Source organism: Vicugna pacos, chromosome 9 (assembly GCF_048564905.1).
Source record: "Vicugna pacos chromosome 9, VicPac4, whole genome shotgun sequence".
NCBI lineage: Eukaryota > Metazoa > Chordata > Mammalia > Artiodactyla > Camelidae > Vicugna > Vicugna pacos.
This window is the reverse complement of record NC_132995.1, coordinates 59061293-59075497: the sequence shown is the minus strand read 5'-3', so window position 1 is coordinate 59075497 and position 14205 is coordinate 59061293. Positions and strand designations below refer to the sequence as shown.

Sequence of the window (14205 nt, the reverse complement as noted above, 5' to 3'; positions counted from 1 at the left end):
TACCCTTTAGAATAACACAAGAATTAGCCCATGGTTCAATACTGTGAGATACCACTTTGGATTCAAATGAAGTACAGAATTTTTCTCATACAAAAATATGATAGCATAATATATTAATAATAATAATTAAATATTATTGTTAATTACTGACATATCCATCATTCTTACAGATCACTTGTTTTCATTTCTCAGTGCTCCAATCTTTCCCACAGGTACTGGTTTCCCCTATCTCACCTCTTCAATGGGTAGGTCCCAGAGCTGCGGTAAGGAGCAAGACAGGATTCCAATAAGGAACGGAGTAGGTGAGCACACAATGTCGATCATAGATGCTGGCAGGACTGGGATGTAGGTATGCTGCCAGGTGAATGGATACAGTGTGGCAACCACAGCATGGCCACATTTTGACAGGGTGCTAGCCAGAGGAGAAAGCAAATGGTGTCACATACAGAAAACACGTGGAGGGCATTTCAGACACTATGTTACAGAATTACAGATTGATGCCAGTTACTGATCACAGATGAACAATTCTGTGATTACTCATTCACTTTTAACATTTAAATTTTTAACTTAATGTACTGAAAATCTTTCATCTCAATCCAGCTCTTTCTCACAATTTATATCACTAAAAACTAGTGTGTACTTAGAAAAGAAATACAAATTTTTAGCAACAGTTTAACAAAGTGCATTTTGAAAGGTAAATTAACAACCTCCAAAAGTCACTGTTGTAGCTTATTGTAAATAGCTTTTGGATTATCGATGTCACTAGAGCATTAGATAATTGAGATCCTACAGTTTTTTAATATGCCCCAATTTTAAAATAGTAAGAACAAGTATAATACCAGTGCGAAGTGACGTTATTTTACTTATTTCTCACCTTAGGCTATTGGCAACAAAGATGACCCTCCGCTCCAAAAGGAGAGAGGCACAGACCCGGATGAGATGGCACACGCTCAGGCACTTAAAGAGACAATCAAAATCAACATGTTCCAATCGTGAATCCAGTGGTCGGCAGAGTTCAATGGACTGAAAAGCAAGAATTTCAATCAGGGGAGCTGAGATGGGAAAACAATCCCTAATTACAACACTAATGGATCCTGTCATTCTTTTAAAGGTTAAATTTAAGAGACAGTGTCTGTTACAAAGAGTTTGTGAAGCTGCCTATACTAATTCCAAAACCATGAATACCTTATCTTTGTGCTATAAATTTCTGGTAAAGCCTTTTATCCCACTTGACAATAGTGTGTATAATCTTCATTTATCATACTGAAATTGTCATTACAAAGGGGCTCAGTCTAGGAATAGTAGCAAACCTTTAGTTCCTGGTCTAGGATCAAGTATCTCACAGATCAACTGGTTATTTCTCCTGTGCTTTGTACAACCAAAACGTATTCTGTGTAGTTTATGAAAAAGGGAAAACTATACCCTGAGGCTTCTATCAGGTAAGGCTTATTTGTGTTAAGGCTTGTTTTTTGGCGGCTATCAAACCTCTGGAAAATGAACTAACTTACCTCATCTCCAGCCCCAGGGAGGTAGCTTTTCACTGTGATGGTGCGTCCAGGAGCTGGAAAAGGAGCTTCCATGACACTTCGCATGAACGGGTAAACCAAGGCTGGAGACATTTCTCTTCTCTTCTCTACTTCATCCAGAATCTACATTTACAACATACGTTATTTTATTAGGCTCTCAGTTCAAAAATCATAAAAGAATCCTATTAAAGGAACTGCCAAGCTGGGTGCACAAACTTGAAAATAATACAAATAGATTTTAAGACAGATAAGCTTCTGCAACCAACAAAAGTCCATTAAAGGCATCATTTCTCTTGGAGGTATCTTTAAATCTCCAAGGAAAGTTACTAAAATAAATCAACTTAATTTTACAAGAGGCACCCCCTTTCATCGCATTAAGGTAGGGGCAGAAAAGGTGACACAATGACATTCTGCAGTTGGGGTCTGGGCACGAAATGAGACAGGGTGAACCTTGAGGAGGCGATGTTCTCCTTTAATCTGGGAGGTTAAGCAAACCAAAGTGATGATGACAGGGCAACATCAGCTGGATTAGAGATCTGAACTTAAGCCTACACCACTTAACATGCCGAGTGAAGTCATCGGAAACGAGAACTCACTCAGGGCTCTGAGAGAACACCACTTCTCACAGGGCCCATTCTCCACTCACCTTTGAAAAAAGGTTGAAGCAGCCTAGGCGACTAACCATGCAGTATACCTCAGGGAGTCGCTTTCCTTTGCCTTCTGGCTAAAAGACAAAACAACAACAAATCAAAAAGTAAGCAGCACAAGTCTTTCCTAATTTGGACTATTAACTCTCTTAATACTCCCTAGTATAGAGTAGGAACCAAGGCTCTTGTCCTTAATGAACACTGAAAGATGGGAAAATGCTAAAAAATGATAGCATGATTTATTCCGGTTTAGTGAAGGCATCTAAGCAAGAAGAGAGTAACTCAGAGCTCCCTCTACTGGCTCACTGTGCTCCATTCCTCAGATGTACCCAGACTGATATTCAGCCACAACGTCAGTGTTTCCTCATCTATTACAGACAAACAAATAAACAATAAATCCATACGCTTTCTATTCTGGAACACTCTGTGGCTAACCCCCACTTTGCTCTTACTGTTTAAAGCTAACATAGCTTCTTTAATACACAGATCATTGAGTAGCCCCCAAACTCATCTAGAGATCGCGTTTCTGAAGTTCCTACTCTGACTTTATTGCTCCTGGACCAACCCTGCCTGGAGCACAAGTCTGGGACTTACCAAGAGCTTCTTACAGTAACCAAACCACCGGCTCCCATCTTCTCCAGTTAAGACAAAGGAGAACGTTTCACTGAAAAAATAGTCAATAGTTTGAGATCCAAGCAACTGCTTCTGACATTCCTCATGCAACAAACAATTTAAACACTAGAGTCCAACAGCAGTCATTCTGCGATGTAAGAGGAGGCACTAACATGACATTTATTCCAAATCACAGTCCTCCTGAGGGAGAATGGCCAGGCTCTGAGAATATCTTGCTTTGCACTGGAGTGAGAGAATAGCTATAGAATGAGCTGCTGATGCCACCGCCTCCTTTCACTGTCTTATTTATCCAGTTTAGCTACTCATCAAGCCTATTTTGCTTTTGTTGAATGTCCACTTTGGCCAAATGTACAGGTAAGCTATAAAGGATTCTGATCAGCTATTCTTCCCTTCCAAATTCTTCTAGCTGGTTCTGAGTGGTCATATGGAAATGACAGGCAAAGGATTACATTCTTAATACATAAAATTAATAGGCAAATTATCACCTCCTCATTAGAAACACAGGCAAAAGATATGCACTGATAATTTACAAAAAGAAGACATAAAGATGCTCAAAAAATAAATTCATTAAAAATCAAAGAAACTCAAATTCGAACAATAAATACAGATGTCTATATATGGCCAAGAATAAAGACTGGAAGGGAATTTGCTAAAACATTTACAGAGATTATCTCTGAGTAACCAGAATGTCAGTGAATTCTAATTTTTGCTTTTTACTTATTCCTCTGAATTTTCCAAATACTCTAGAATAAACACACATAACTCTTTGCGGGGGAAAAGCCAATCATGGAGCAGCCAGGCCAATATGACAGAAGCTGCCCGTGCAGTTAGCAGTGCAACTGGCAGCACAAAAACATCAGGATTGATGGCTCAGAGATGAGAGTGGCGATCAGGCTAAACTGGTTATGAGAGACAGCAGCTTAGTCTGGACACAACGAAAGGTGGAAGGACCCAGCTACTTAGGCAACAACTGAGTCTGTCTTCCTGCAAGGTCACTGGCATGTGATATGGTTCACATAATCATGCGTTTCAGCCTAAATTACAGTTCTGGGCAAAAGTTATCTATTTAGAAGCAGGATTCAGAGATGATGATGATTTATTAATTAAGAATGGTAGTTTCCTCTAGGTACTGGGAAGAAATTCTTTATACTACCCTTCTCCATATACTCACACCTTTCAAACGGGAGCCCCTACTTTGTACAAGTTTGACAGGGGAACATATAATCTGGGTTATGGCTTCTTCTCTCAACTCGAAGGAGAAACAAGATGCCATGTTTTATCTCGGTTTCTAAGTCCCTGAGGCCAAGTCTTTTTTCCTTTTCTGGCCACTTGGTGGCATTTCTGATTGCATGTAAAGTGGAACTGTTTTTCTGCAGAATTGGCAGATTGAAGAGACTTAGGCTTGTTTTCTCTTTGACATTGTGTTTTTCTTTTTTGAGCCCCACATAGGAAATATTCTAATTCTGTTTATTCCTTCCCTCCCACTGCATCCTTGATCTGCCACAAAGTCCACATAGCTCCACTGCTGGCTCTACCCATTTCTCAAATGTTCTGATTCTACTTTTGCAGTCCCAACAAACAGAAATCAGATAAAGTAGCCTATTTACCTCTTGAGTTCTGAGGTTGGCATCCAGTCCTTTGAATCAGGAAAACAAAATTTTGGAATAACTTTGAGCCTCTCTTCAGTGTCTCTGGATTGTTTAAAGCCATGATCACCCTGAAAAAAAATTACACTATAAGTGACTAATATTCTGTTTAAGTTGAGAATGGAAATAAAAAACTCAGCTTGCTCTCAGGAAAAGAGGTCTCTGAGTAGTCATCTCACAGTGGTTTTGTGCTGTTTAACAAAACAGGAAGGCCAAGACTGGTCATCACTGAAGATGCACTGAGAACAGAGTTTCTAAGAATAAAGAATTCTATTTTCACATAGAAAGGATGCTTACAGAGATCCTATAATCTGATGTAAGAGAAATGGTTGAAAATAGTTTCTCATCTAGAGGTGGAATCTTAATTCATGATTCACATACTAGTAAGAATATTTCTATGAATCATGGGACTTATAAAAATCTATTGTATAATATACTGAAAACAAAAACCTAGTCAGCTCAAGACACTTCCTGATCAATAATCAAAGATGTTTTGAAAAAGCAGATGAATGTTATTTAGAAAAGATACTATTTTTAGAATCAACTCCATATATAATCATTTCCTTTAGCAAACAATCTTTGTTACCTAATTATGGGTTTGCAACTTCCTACAAAATTTTAGCATGGAAGGTCCTTTTGTTCAAGTCTGGTATTATACTTTAAAGGATAATCTAAATTTAGTTAAACCAAAAGACATTTAAAAATTAGCATAAAAACAAGCAGGTAAGTCTAATTACTATATTGCCTTCATGTAACTAATACAAATGATCTATCCTTTAATTTCTAAAACAAAACATGCAGCCATTCTGGGTCACTTGGATATTAAGCTCTTAAGAAATGGAAAAGCAGTCTAACAAAATTTTAGTTGTACCATATTCTATTATTTTTATATTGTTAAATGATTCACAATCATCTTTATCTTCATTCAAGGTTTTCCACACAGAATCAGGAGTGGCTCAGGTAGCTCTTCCCTCCCAGACTTATGGGTGCCTAACCAATGATGCCAAGTAACTTGCTTATTGCTTATAACTTGCTACAACTCAGTGGGATAGACACTATTACGATTACCTCCATTTCACCAATGAAGAAGCTGAGGCACAGAGCAGTAAAGTAACTGCTCAAAGTCACAGAGCTAATTAGTGGCAAATGCAGATAGTTGGCTCCGAGTCCATGCTCTAAACTGCTGCCGTATTCTGCCATATTTATTATTCCTCTCACTAAGGATGATGAAATTGAGGTTTTGTAACTTGCTAAAGGTCACTCAGTAAACACCAGAGTAAAAAAGAAAAACCCAGCCTGAATAATGAGCTTTATTCCCCGTTGGCTGCAGCTCATGTCTGACATGAGATGTCATCAGAGTCACTTACCATTTCCTATAAGAAGTACAGTATTAGTAAAAGCTGACTAACAATAAACACACACTGAGAGAATAAATACACAGAGACGATAGGAACATTCCTGAATGCCTCATGGCCTCCTTGCACCCACCTTGCCAGGGAACTGCTGTATGACCTGGGGAGTGTAGCTGATTTCTGATGGTTTCTTCTGTAGAGACACCACCACAAAAAGTTCGAACAGCTGCTGCTCCTGTAATTCAATCAGATCCCGCTCCAAGGTCTGGTAGTGAGGATTCCTCCTGGACGACTGCTGCAGTTGTGCTATGCGCTTGTGGCGATCTGCAATGAGATCATGGAACACTGTTTTTCTCCGTAGCCTTATCTTCCCTCTAGCACCCAGAGGTCATGACCCATGCAGGAGGAATCTTCACTCAGTTGATGCTAATGAATGTTGACTAAAGAAACACCTACCACGCAGACGTACTTGTTAGGGCTATGACATACCTGGGGGACAAGTGCAGATTCTCCCATGCACCTGGGGGTCCTGTAGTGTGACTGATAACTCTGTGTCCTAACTGATACCTGTGTATGTCCCAACACATATCTATCTTTCATGGCCTGACACCAGGACACGTGGAAAATGTCAGGAAATAGCACTGGCCTGACACCAGATGTCATTGTTGGGACCATGAAATTATAGGTGGGAAGGAAAGATTTGATAAAAGGACTGAGTCCTATAAAAGGTTAAGTACATAAAAGGATACGTTTGATAAAATTAAAACAAAAACTATCCTCACATTAAAGAAACTGTTCTTTTCCCTTCTCTCCTTGGCATGTATTACTAATAATGGACATATGCTTATATCAATAAATGGTGCTAAATGTAAGAGCAAAAAAATGAAGTATAAGAAGACACCATTAGCAGACTAGCTTTCAAAAGAAAGAAATTATGGAAGCAAAATACTTCAATAGTATGAGCAATACCACTCAAAAGCAGTGGCATTTATCCTTTATTCTCACTTATCTCTAAATTCTGAACAATTTGTGGTAGTCTCCACTAGAGGATATGCAGTCTTTGCAGAAGAAATAGTCTAAACATCCCAGAAATTTGCTTATGTGCCATTCTGAGCCAACGAATGGAAGACTCATCCTCTAATTGTTTGCTTTTCTTTTTAGATATGATGCATTCTGCCCCCAAAGAATTTACCATGTGGATCAAAATATTAAGAACACTTAAAAATAATTTTGGAGCATTTTCCCAAAATTATCCAGTACTTTCAGTGCTCCAGGCAAAGCTTTATTTACTCCAAAGGGCTCAGTTCAAGTCAAGAAAATTGTAGGGCCTGTTTCCCAATAGCAGCAGCACTAAATTAGTCATCTTTATAATCCAAGCTGAATCTGATGATGACTTCAGTTTCACCTTCAGTCAGGCTACTGAATTACACCTGAGGCAGTTCAGGCTAGTGGTAGGAGCACATGATTATTAATCATAAGATCAGAGTATCTATCAGCCCTGGAACTGTCCTGTCATTAGTGTTGGTAATTCACATCTCCTACTTTTTCTATGCCTCACTGTCAGTTAGTTAAACTAAACACTTTGTTGTAAAAATCCATTAGATGAAGGATATAGAGCACTAGGAAGTGCTTGAACAAATACAGCCAGAAATGCATGACCTCTAACAGAAGGTAAATGACACAATAATTTAGAATATAAATGCCTATGAATAAGAAACAGATCAGTGTTTCCTGTCTCAAGGTCAGAGATATCTAAGTTACTTAAATAGTTACACTTGAGTGACTATGAAAAATCAGATATTTAATGCTAAGTATTTGTCTCCAAGGATGATTCACATACCCTGTGTTGGCTGCTGGGAAACTACTGCACAGATGTCTGAACACGCAGCTCTGCCGCGCCCCTAAGAACATTCCAACCTAAGAACCATACAGGTTTGTCTCATTCCATGTGAGATTTTTAATGCTGTCAAACACCTGACAGTGTAGTGTTTCGTTTCCCAACTCGCCACAGGTTCTTATAATGAAGAAATCACCTACAAAGTAAAACTTCTTGTAGAAAAAACATGCTTAATCACAAAGGCAGGCGCCACTCCACCTATAACCGGGATGATCATGAGAAAGGGAGCAGCCCCACTGACTCACTCACTCTTTGGCAGATACTCGGCATCACTTTCATACCCACTGGTTTCACCTGAAAAGAAAGAAAAGTTTCCATTCATATAGTCCAACAACTGTAGGACGCACATGAGCACGAGGACAATGTCAAAGCTCCACAGACTTGGGGACTTGGAATAAGGATAATAAGGATGCGAGCCTTTCTCCAAACCACTCAGTCATATCATGTAGGCCAGTTACAAAAAAGAATAAAAGGCTCAGAGAAGAAACTACTCCATTTCATCTTCTTCTCACACCCACCTCCCTCCTCAGTTCCCCTCTCATCCTTAATTCTAGAAATTAACAGCAGTTCAGATTAGTTTTTAGAAGTCTAGGTCAGAGTGGATTCTATTTCGACATTCATATCCTTGTCTTTATATTCCCAAATAAGGTACTGAAGGTAGAACACTAACCTGGGTAAACAAAAATCTCAACACGGAACAAACTATGAATTTAGATTAACAGGAAAATACGGGGCTAAGAGAGATTACCAAATAAGTTTATGAAGTAACATTCTACCTCTTTTATGATGCCTCTAAAACATCTAAGGCCAAACTGAACTGAACTTTACTCCAAATTCTTATAGGACTCAGATGGCTTTGAACTTCCTTATTTTCCACAATCAGATTTTAAGGATCTTGAGGATAAGGGGCTTTGATTTTACAAGGGAGTGCTTTGTACAAGAGTAGGCACACTGTCAATTTACAAAAACACCCAAAACCAATATGTGAAACAAAACTCTGTGAACAAGCGAACAAAAAATTTCTAGATTAAGCCTGAAAAGTTAAAGCAAAATTTTAAAATGTTAAAAAAAGGAAACATTTTAAATGTATCAGGAAAAACAAGGACTAGAAGTCATGAATGAAAAATGTAAGTAAGCTTGATTACATAAAAATGTAAAATTTCTAATCTAATAAAAACAAGGTCCTACTGTAGAGCATAGGGAACTATATTCAATAGCTTGTAAGAACCTATAATGAAAAATCATATAAAAAAATATATAACTGAATCACTATGCTGTACACCAGAAACTAACAACACTGTATATCAACTATACTTCAAGAAAAAAAGAAAAAAAAGAAAAATTGTCTAGTCTAATTAAAAAACCATTAGTAAATTCAAAAGGTGAACAATAAACTGGGAAATATTTGTAATGCACATTGCACACAGAAGGCTAAGTTTCTTAATATTCAAATAGCTGTTAAAATGAGTAAGAAAAAATACAGCATAACAAAAAATGAATAAAAGTGTATGAATAGGTACACCAGAATTCACACATTGTAACTGACCACAATTTTTAAAAAAGGTGTATGAATAGGCAATTTATAGAAAAAAGTTTATAACTATTGACAAACATGATAATTGTCCAAATTCATAATTGAAGAAATATAAATTAAAACAATAAGATAGTTTTCAATCATGATACTGGCAAAAAATAAAAAGCTTTATTAAAACACAGTATTCATGAAGATTATGAGGGAAAAAGTCATTTTCAAATGCTGGTCACAGAAACATAAGCTGTTACAATCTGTTTGAGGGACAATTTGGCAGCTGCTATAAAAATTTTAAGTATATGTTCTCTGATTAAGTCCACTGCTAGGAACTTATTCTACAGATGTATTCTTACCAATAAGAATATAACATAAGCCAAAAAATGTGTATTACAGCATTGTTTAAAGAGCAAAAAACCATATATATACATATCTATATTTATATCTATCCATATGTTAAATTTAAATATCCGCAGGTTAAATAAAATGTTAGAAACAACCAAAATGTTTACCAGCTAAACAACATCCTTTTAGATCTATACTAAGAAATACAGTATAGCTATGTGGATCTAATATATGTTGATACTGAAAGGCTCCAAAATATATCAATTGTACTTCTTTCGAAAAACAGGACATACAAAGTCTAAATAGTATAAAACTACTTGGGGAGAAAAAAAAATTTGCCTGTGCATAAAATTTTCTGGGAGTAGTAGAAAGAGGTTTGGGAAATTCTGGCTTTCCATTTTACCTTATTCTACATTATTATAATTTCTTGCTGTGCTCATTTTAATTGTGTAATAAGGAAGAAAAGAATATTTTAAAAAATACTGCCTCTTCATAAGATAGATGGGAAACGTACACAAGAGATGTTACAGAAAAAGTAGCTACTTAATTACTGTGTATTATATTAACTTCAAACTAACCACATTGACAAAAATTTTACTGGGGCTATAAAATATTGTTCAGTATGAAAGACCAAACAATGTGAGCTCTTAAGTCCTACTCATAGCCTTACTGCAAGGCACCTCTCAAGAGCCTCTGAAGTGTCTGGAAAGAAAGAAAGAAAAGGGGAAGGGAGGAAAGGCAATTTAACTGGAAAAGATCTTATAAAAGATTATTTAAATGACTTTAACAGTCACATCTATGGGTTTTGATGATCTGTATTCCAAGACACTGAATGATGGTTAAGGAGTTTATAAGCCAAATAGGAGAATCTACCGAGAATTTGTAGGAATCAAAAAGTACTAAGTTGTCCCTCTTTTACATGTGACTTCAACACACAAAATTATAATGACAGGTTTTAAGGGCAATAAGTCATTCTGTGATACTTGATAACTGAAAGTTAAGAGATGTTTAGGTTGGAATAGATTCAGTAAAACCTAGCACATACTGACAGAGTAGGATAATACAATTATCTGGTTCTACAAGGCACTGCTGATATACAGACAAAAGCTTAAGGAGAAAACAAAAAATCTGAGAACTGTGACTATTAGAGCCAAGAGATCCTCAGGCATGAGAGAAATTCCTCTGGTCCACTGCAAGAGCTGGTCAGAGACTGGGTAAATGCATATTTTCTTTGAACCAAGCAAAAGAAAACAAACTTGTAGGGAAGGGTTACAATTTAGGAACTGCTTTTTGTGTGTGTGTGTTAGAAGCTGGCAATTACACTGTTGAATATTTTTCTTTCCAGTATTGATACAGTGAAAAAAGGGATTTGGCTCTTCAATAACTTTTCTTAGAGCCAAATTTACTAAAACGTTCCTAATCCATAAAGCATAAAGCATGCAAATAAAATAAGAGATTGGTAATAGCCTATCTAGAATACAATATCTGGAGAAGACAGTTATCAATAGACAGCTGTTAATCTGGGAAAATGATGTTTTCTAAGAATTTGTCCTGGCTCCAGTGTCTTGATATTTTATGTATTTTGCAATTTGTAATTTATATCCTTATGTATAAAATAATAATATCTGCTAATAGGGTTATTTAGAAAATTAATCACAACGTATCTGAAAGGATTCAGGATAATATCTGGAATCCGTTTTCATTCTGAATTACACAAATAAAAAGCATTTGACTACATTTTTATTGAATATATGAAAACACATAGAGAGGAGATAGTTAAACTGCTAAAAGTCAAGATTTAAAAGAAAAACTGAGAGTAACTGTTGTGATTCTGTCATTGCTCCTTGATTCAAATCTATGCTTCCTCCTCTGGCTCAGCTTCTTCCTCTGAAAAATTAGTCCCTACCTCCCAGGGTGGTCATATGCCATACACCAGATAAAGTACAGAAAGAAACTATTACTTCATTCAATAAATGGTAATTACTGTTATTAACAATAACCAGAAATATTTCTTCTGGGAGAGAAGACTGAAACGTTGTAATAATTTTAAATTTATGAAACCTCACATTTAAAATGGTGACAAGTTGATTTTAATCATCACATAGTGAGAAGAAAGGGTCTTGAATTATTGCATGGAGGAGTTTATTTTCACATAGTAATTGTTAGAATGTAGAGCTGATTTTCAATTTGGAAATTAAGAAATTCCTGTCTTTGGAAGTCTGCAAAAATATGAAACATTCTTCTCTGGTGTGATTTGGTTGTTATTTCTCACTTATGAATCTCAGACAAAAATTGCTAAATTCTACATATTTTCTGCCAGACAACCAAATTAAGGATCTTGCATGGGTTTTAAAGAAAATTCTAAAAATTCACTATGGATGTTGAAAGCTTCTTATTAAGACAATGTAAGTTTTATCTGGGCATCTGAAGGATAAAGCTACTGAACTTATTTGATGACTACAGGTTGAGTACCACATATCTTCAGTATGAATGTATCTATCTAATATTTCCATTTTTCCACTGAAAGAATCTATACTGATAAAAGACTATATAAATCAGAGTAGGACTCAAAATAAGGATGTAATCTGCCTTTGAAAATTAGTCTTAGTGGTTTATAATAATTTTTTAATTTATTTACTTATTCATCCAGTAGTTATTACTTGGTACAGAAATAGATAAAAGGGATTTGAGGTAGAATAAGAAACAGTCCCTTAGCCTAAAGTTTTATATTTAAATGGGATAGACAGGAAAGTAAACCAAAAATTATAATTCACATCAAACATTAAATTATATAATGCTTTGCCCCTCATATGCTAATAGCTATGGACAGTTGGAACAATTCTTACCTTTTGAGGGAGGTACATCTTTTCCAGTGTAAGGGTGTAACTTTACCCTCTTCTTCCCTCTCTTAGATTCAAATATATCATCTATTTTCAATACAAGCTGAAAAAAGACCAGACAAGTACAAGTTAAAACCAACACCAACAGGTTTTTCAACTTAATGATATTAATTTAAATTATTAGTGATTCTCATTCAGAAAAAGATCCATTTTATAAACAAAACCCTTCACATTTTTCAATTTTGAATCTAGAATTATCTTTAGTAAGATAATATGTTGTTCTAATACAAAATGCATTTAACGTCGGTCACAGAAGTGGGAAAGGATATTTCCTTTCCAGAGGAACTGAACAAAAGCTCTGAGAGAGACTGCTTGTCATACCATGCCACAACACGCAGGAAACCTGGCTACTGCGCTCCATAGATTGACCAAGCCTTACCAATGGACTCAAGTTTTCGCTTGCCCAGAGTAGGAAGTGGAATATTTATTCACTTGGAAGACAGGGTGAGGCTCAGTTATTTCTGCTCCAAGGAATTCTTTGCAAAGAGGATAATCATGCTTAGAAAGTTTTTGTCAAAGGAAAAACTTTGCTTCTGGGAATCCTAATATTACAATTTATCTTAGAAACATGTCATAAAAACAGGAGACTCTCAAATATGCCCAAGTACAAAAACCATGCTCCATTTAAACAGCATTACTCATATAAATTCTTTCTTTGCTCCTTGAAAGTGTGTATAAGATAGAGACAGAGACAGATATATATACAGATGGGCTTTAAAAGAGAGGAAAGAATTAAAGTTGATTAACATCCACTTTTAAAATGAGGTATTGATTAGTTTTTTCATGTATATTTTTCTTTTTACTTAAAATTCCAATAAAAAAATTCCAAACTTGGTGGGGAGGGTATAGTTCAGTTGAAGAGAGTGTGTTTAGCATGCATAAGGTCCTGGGTTCAATTCCTGGTACCTCCATTAAAAAACAAATAAGTAAATAAATAAATCTAATTCCTCCCCCCACCCAAATTTTTAAAAATTTCCAAGCTTTTTCTTAAATATCAATCCTGATTTAACATATTTAATACCCAGAATTGTAATTGTTAGGAAGATTATATGACAACCGACCAAGTTGCTTGAGAAAAATGCTTGTTTTCTCCTTTGCCCTTGTTTCTCCAGCAATCCTGGCAATCCATAGGCAGTGACTCAGTCCAGTGCAAGAAAAAATAACATGTGAGAAGCATGTGCTTCCAATATGCAGATTATTCCCATATTTTTGGATGTTTGTCCTTTTGAAGATTTTTATAGCTATAATTCAAGTAAAAAGTTACCAATATTCTTAAATATTAGCATTATAAAAAAATAAGAGAATAAAAGGGTATTGTTAGGGGCTACAGGAAAGATGTATGAGAATAAACATGTATGTTGAATACATAATGACCAAAAATAGTAGGATTAGTAACATGCATTTGAAAAGTATACTCAAATGTTATAAAGGAAGGGGAACTCTCTGTTCTAGAAATACGAGATAAAGTAATAAAACTTAAATTTTGGTTACGAGCTAGGAAGAGGAGCCTACAAAACCTTTAATTACAGCAAATATAGTAGAATATTCTTCCTAAGAAATGATGGAAACCATATTGCTGTCACATTTGACACAAACAATATGAAACCCTAGGAAATCTACTCCAGCAAACAATCCCACACAGACTTCCACAGCAGAGAAAGAAAGGAAGGGTGGGGAAGAGACATATGGACTAGATTAGTTATTTTCATACTATGAAACCAGTTTCCCTTC

General features: G+C 36.0%; 1 protein-coding gene across 6 annotated transcripts in view; it reads right to left on the bottom strand.

The window, feature by feature from the left end:
* The window catches only part of DENND2C (DENN domain containing 2C), a 76734-nt gene that overhangs the window by 12539 nt on the left and 49990 nt on the right, over positions 1-14205 (bottom strand). For all 6 annotated transcript variants that reach the window (XM_072967989.1, XM_072967992.1, XM_072967991.1 and 3 more), the window contains exons 6-14: positions 12421-12517; positions 7951-7995; positions 5941-6128; positions 4414-4523; positions 2768-2837; positions 2173-2250; positions 1509-1649; positions 875-1023; positions 235-412 (exon numbers count right to left, since the gene is read on the bottom strand). In XM_072967989.1, the coding sequence (XP_072824090.1) occupies positions 235-412; positions 875-1023; positions 1509-1649; positions 2173-2250; positions 2768-2837; positions 4414-4523; positions 5941-6128; positions 7951-7995; positions 12421-12517 (1056 nt within the window). The remainder of the gene's footprint in view (positions 1-234; positions 413-874; positions 1024-1508; positions 1650-2172; positions 2251-2767; positions 2838-4413; positions 4524-5940; positions 6129-7950; positions 7996-12420; positions 12518-14205) is intronic.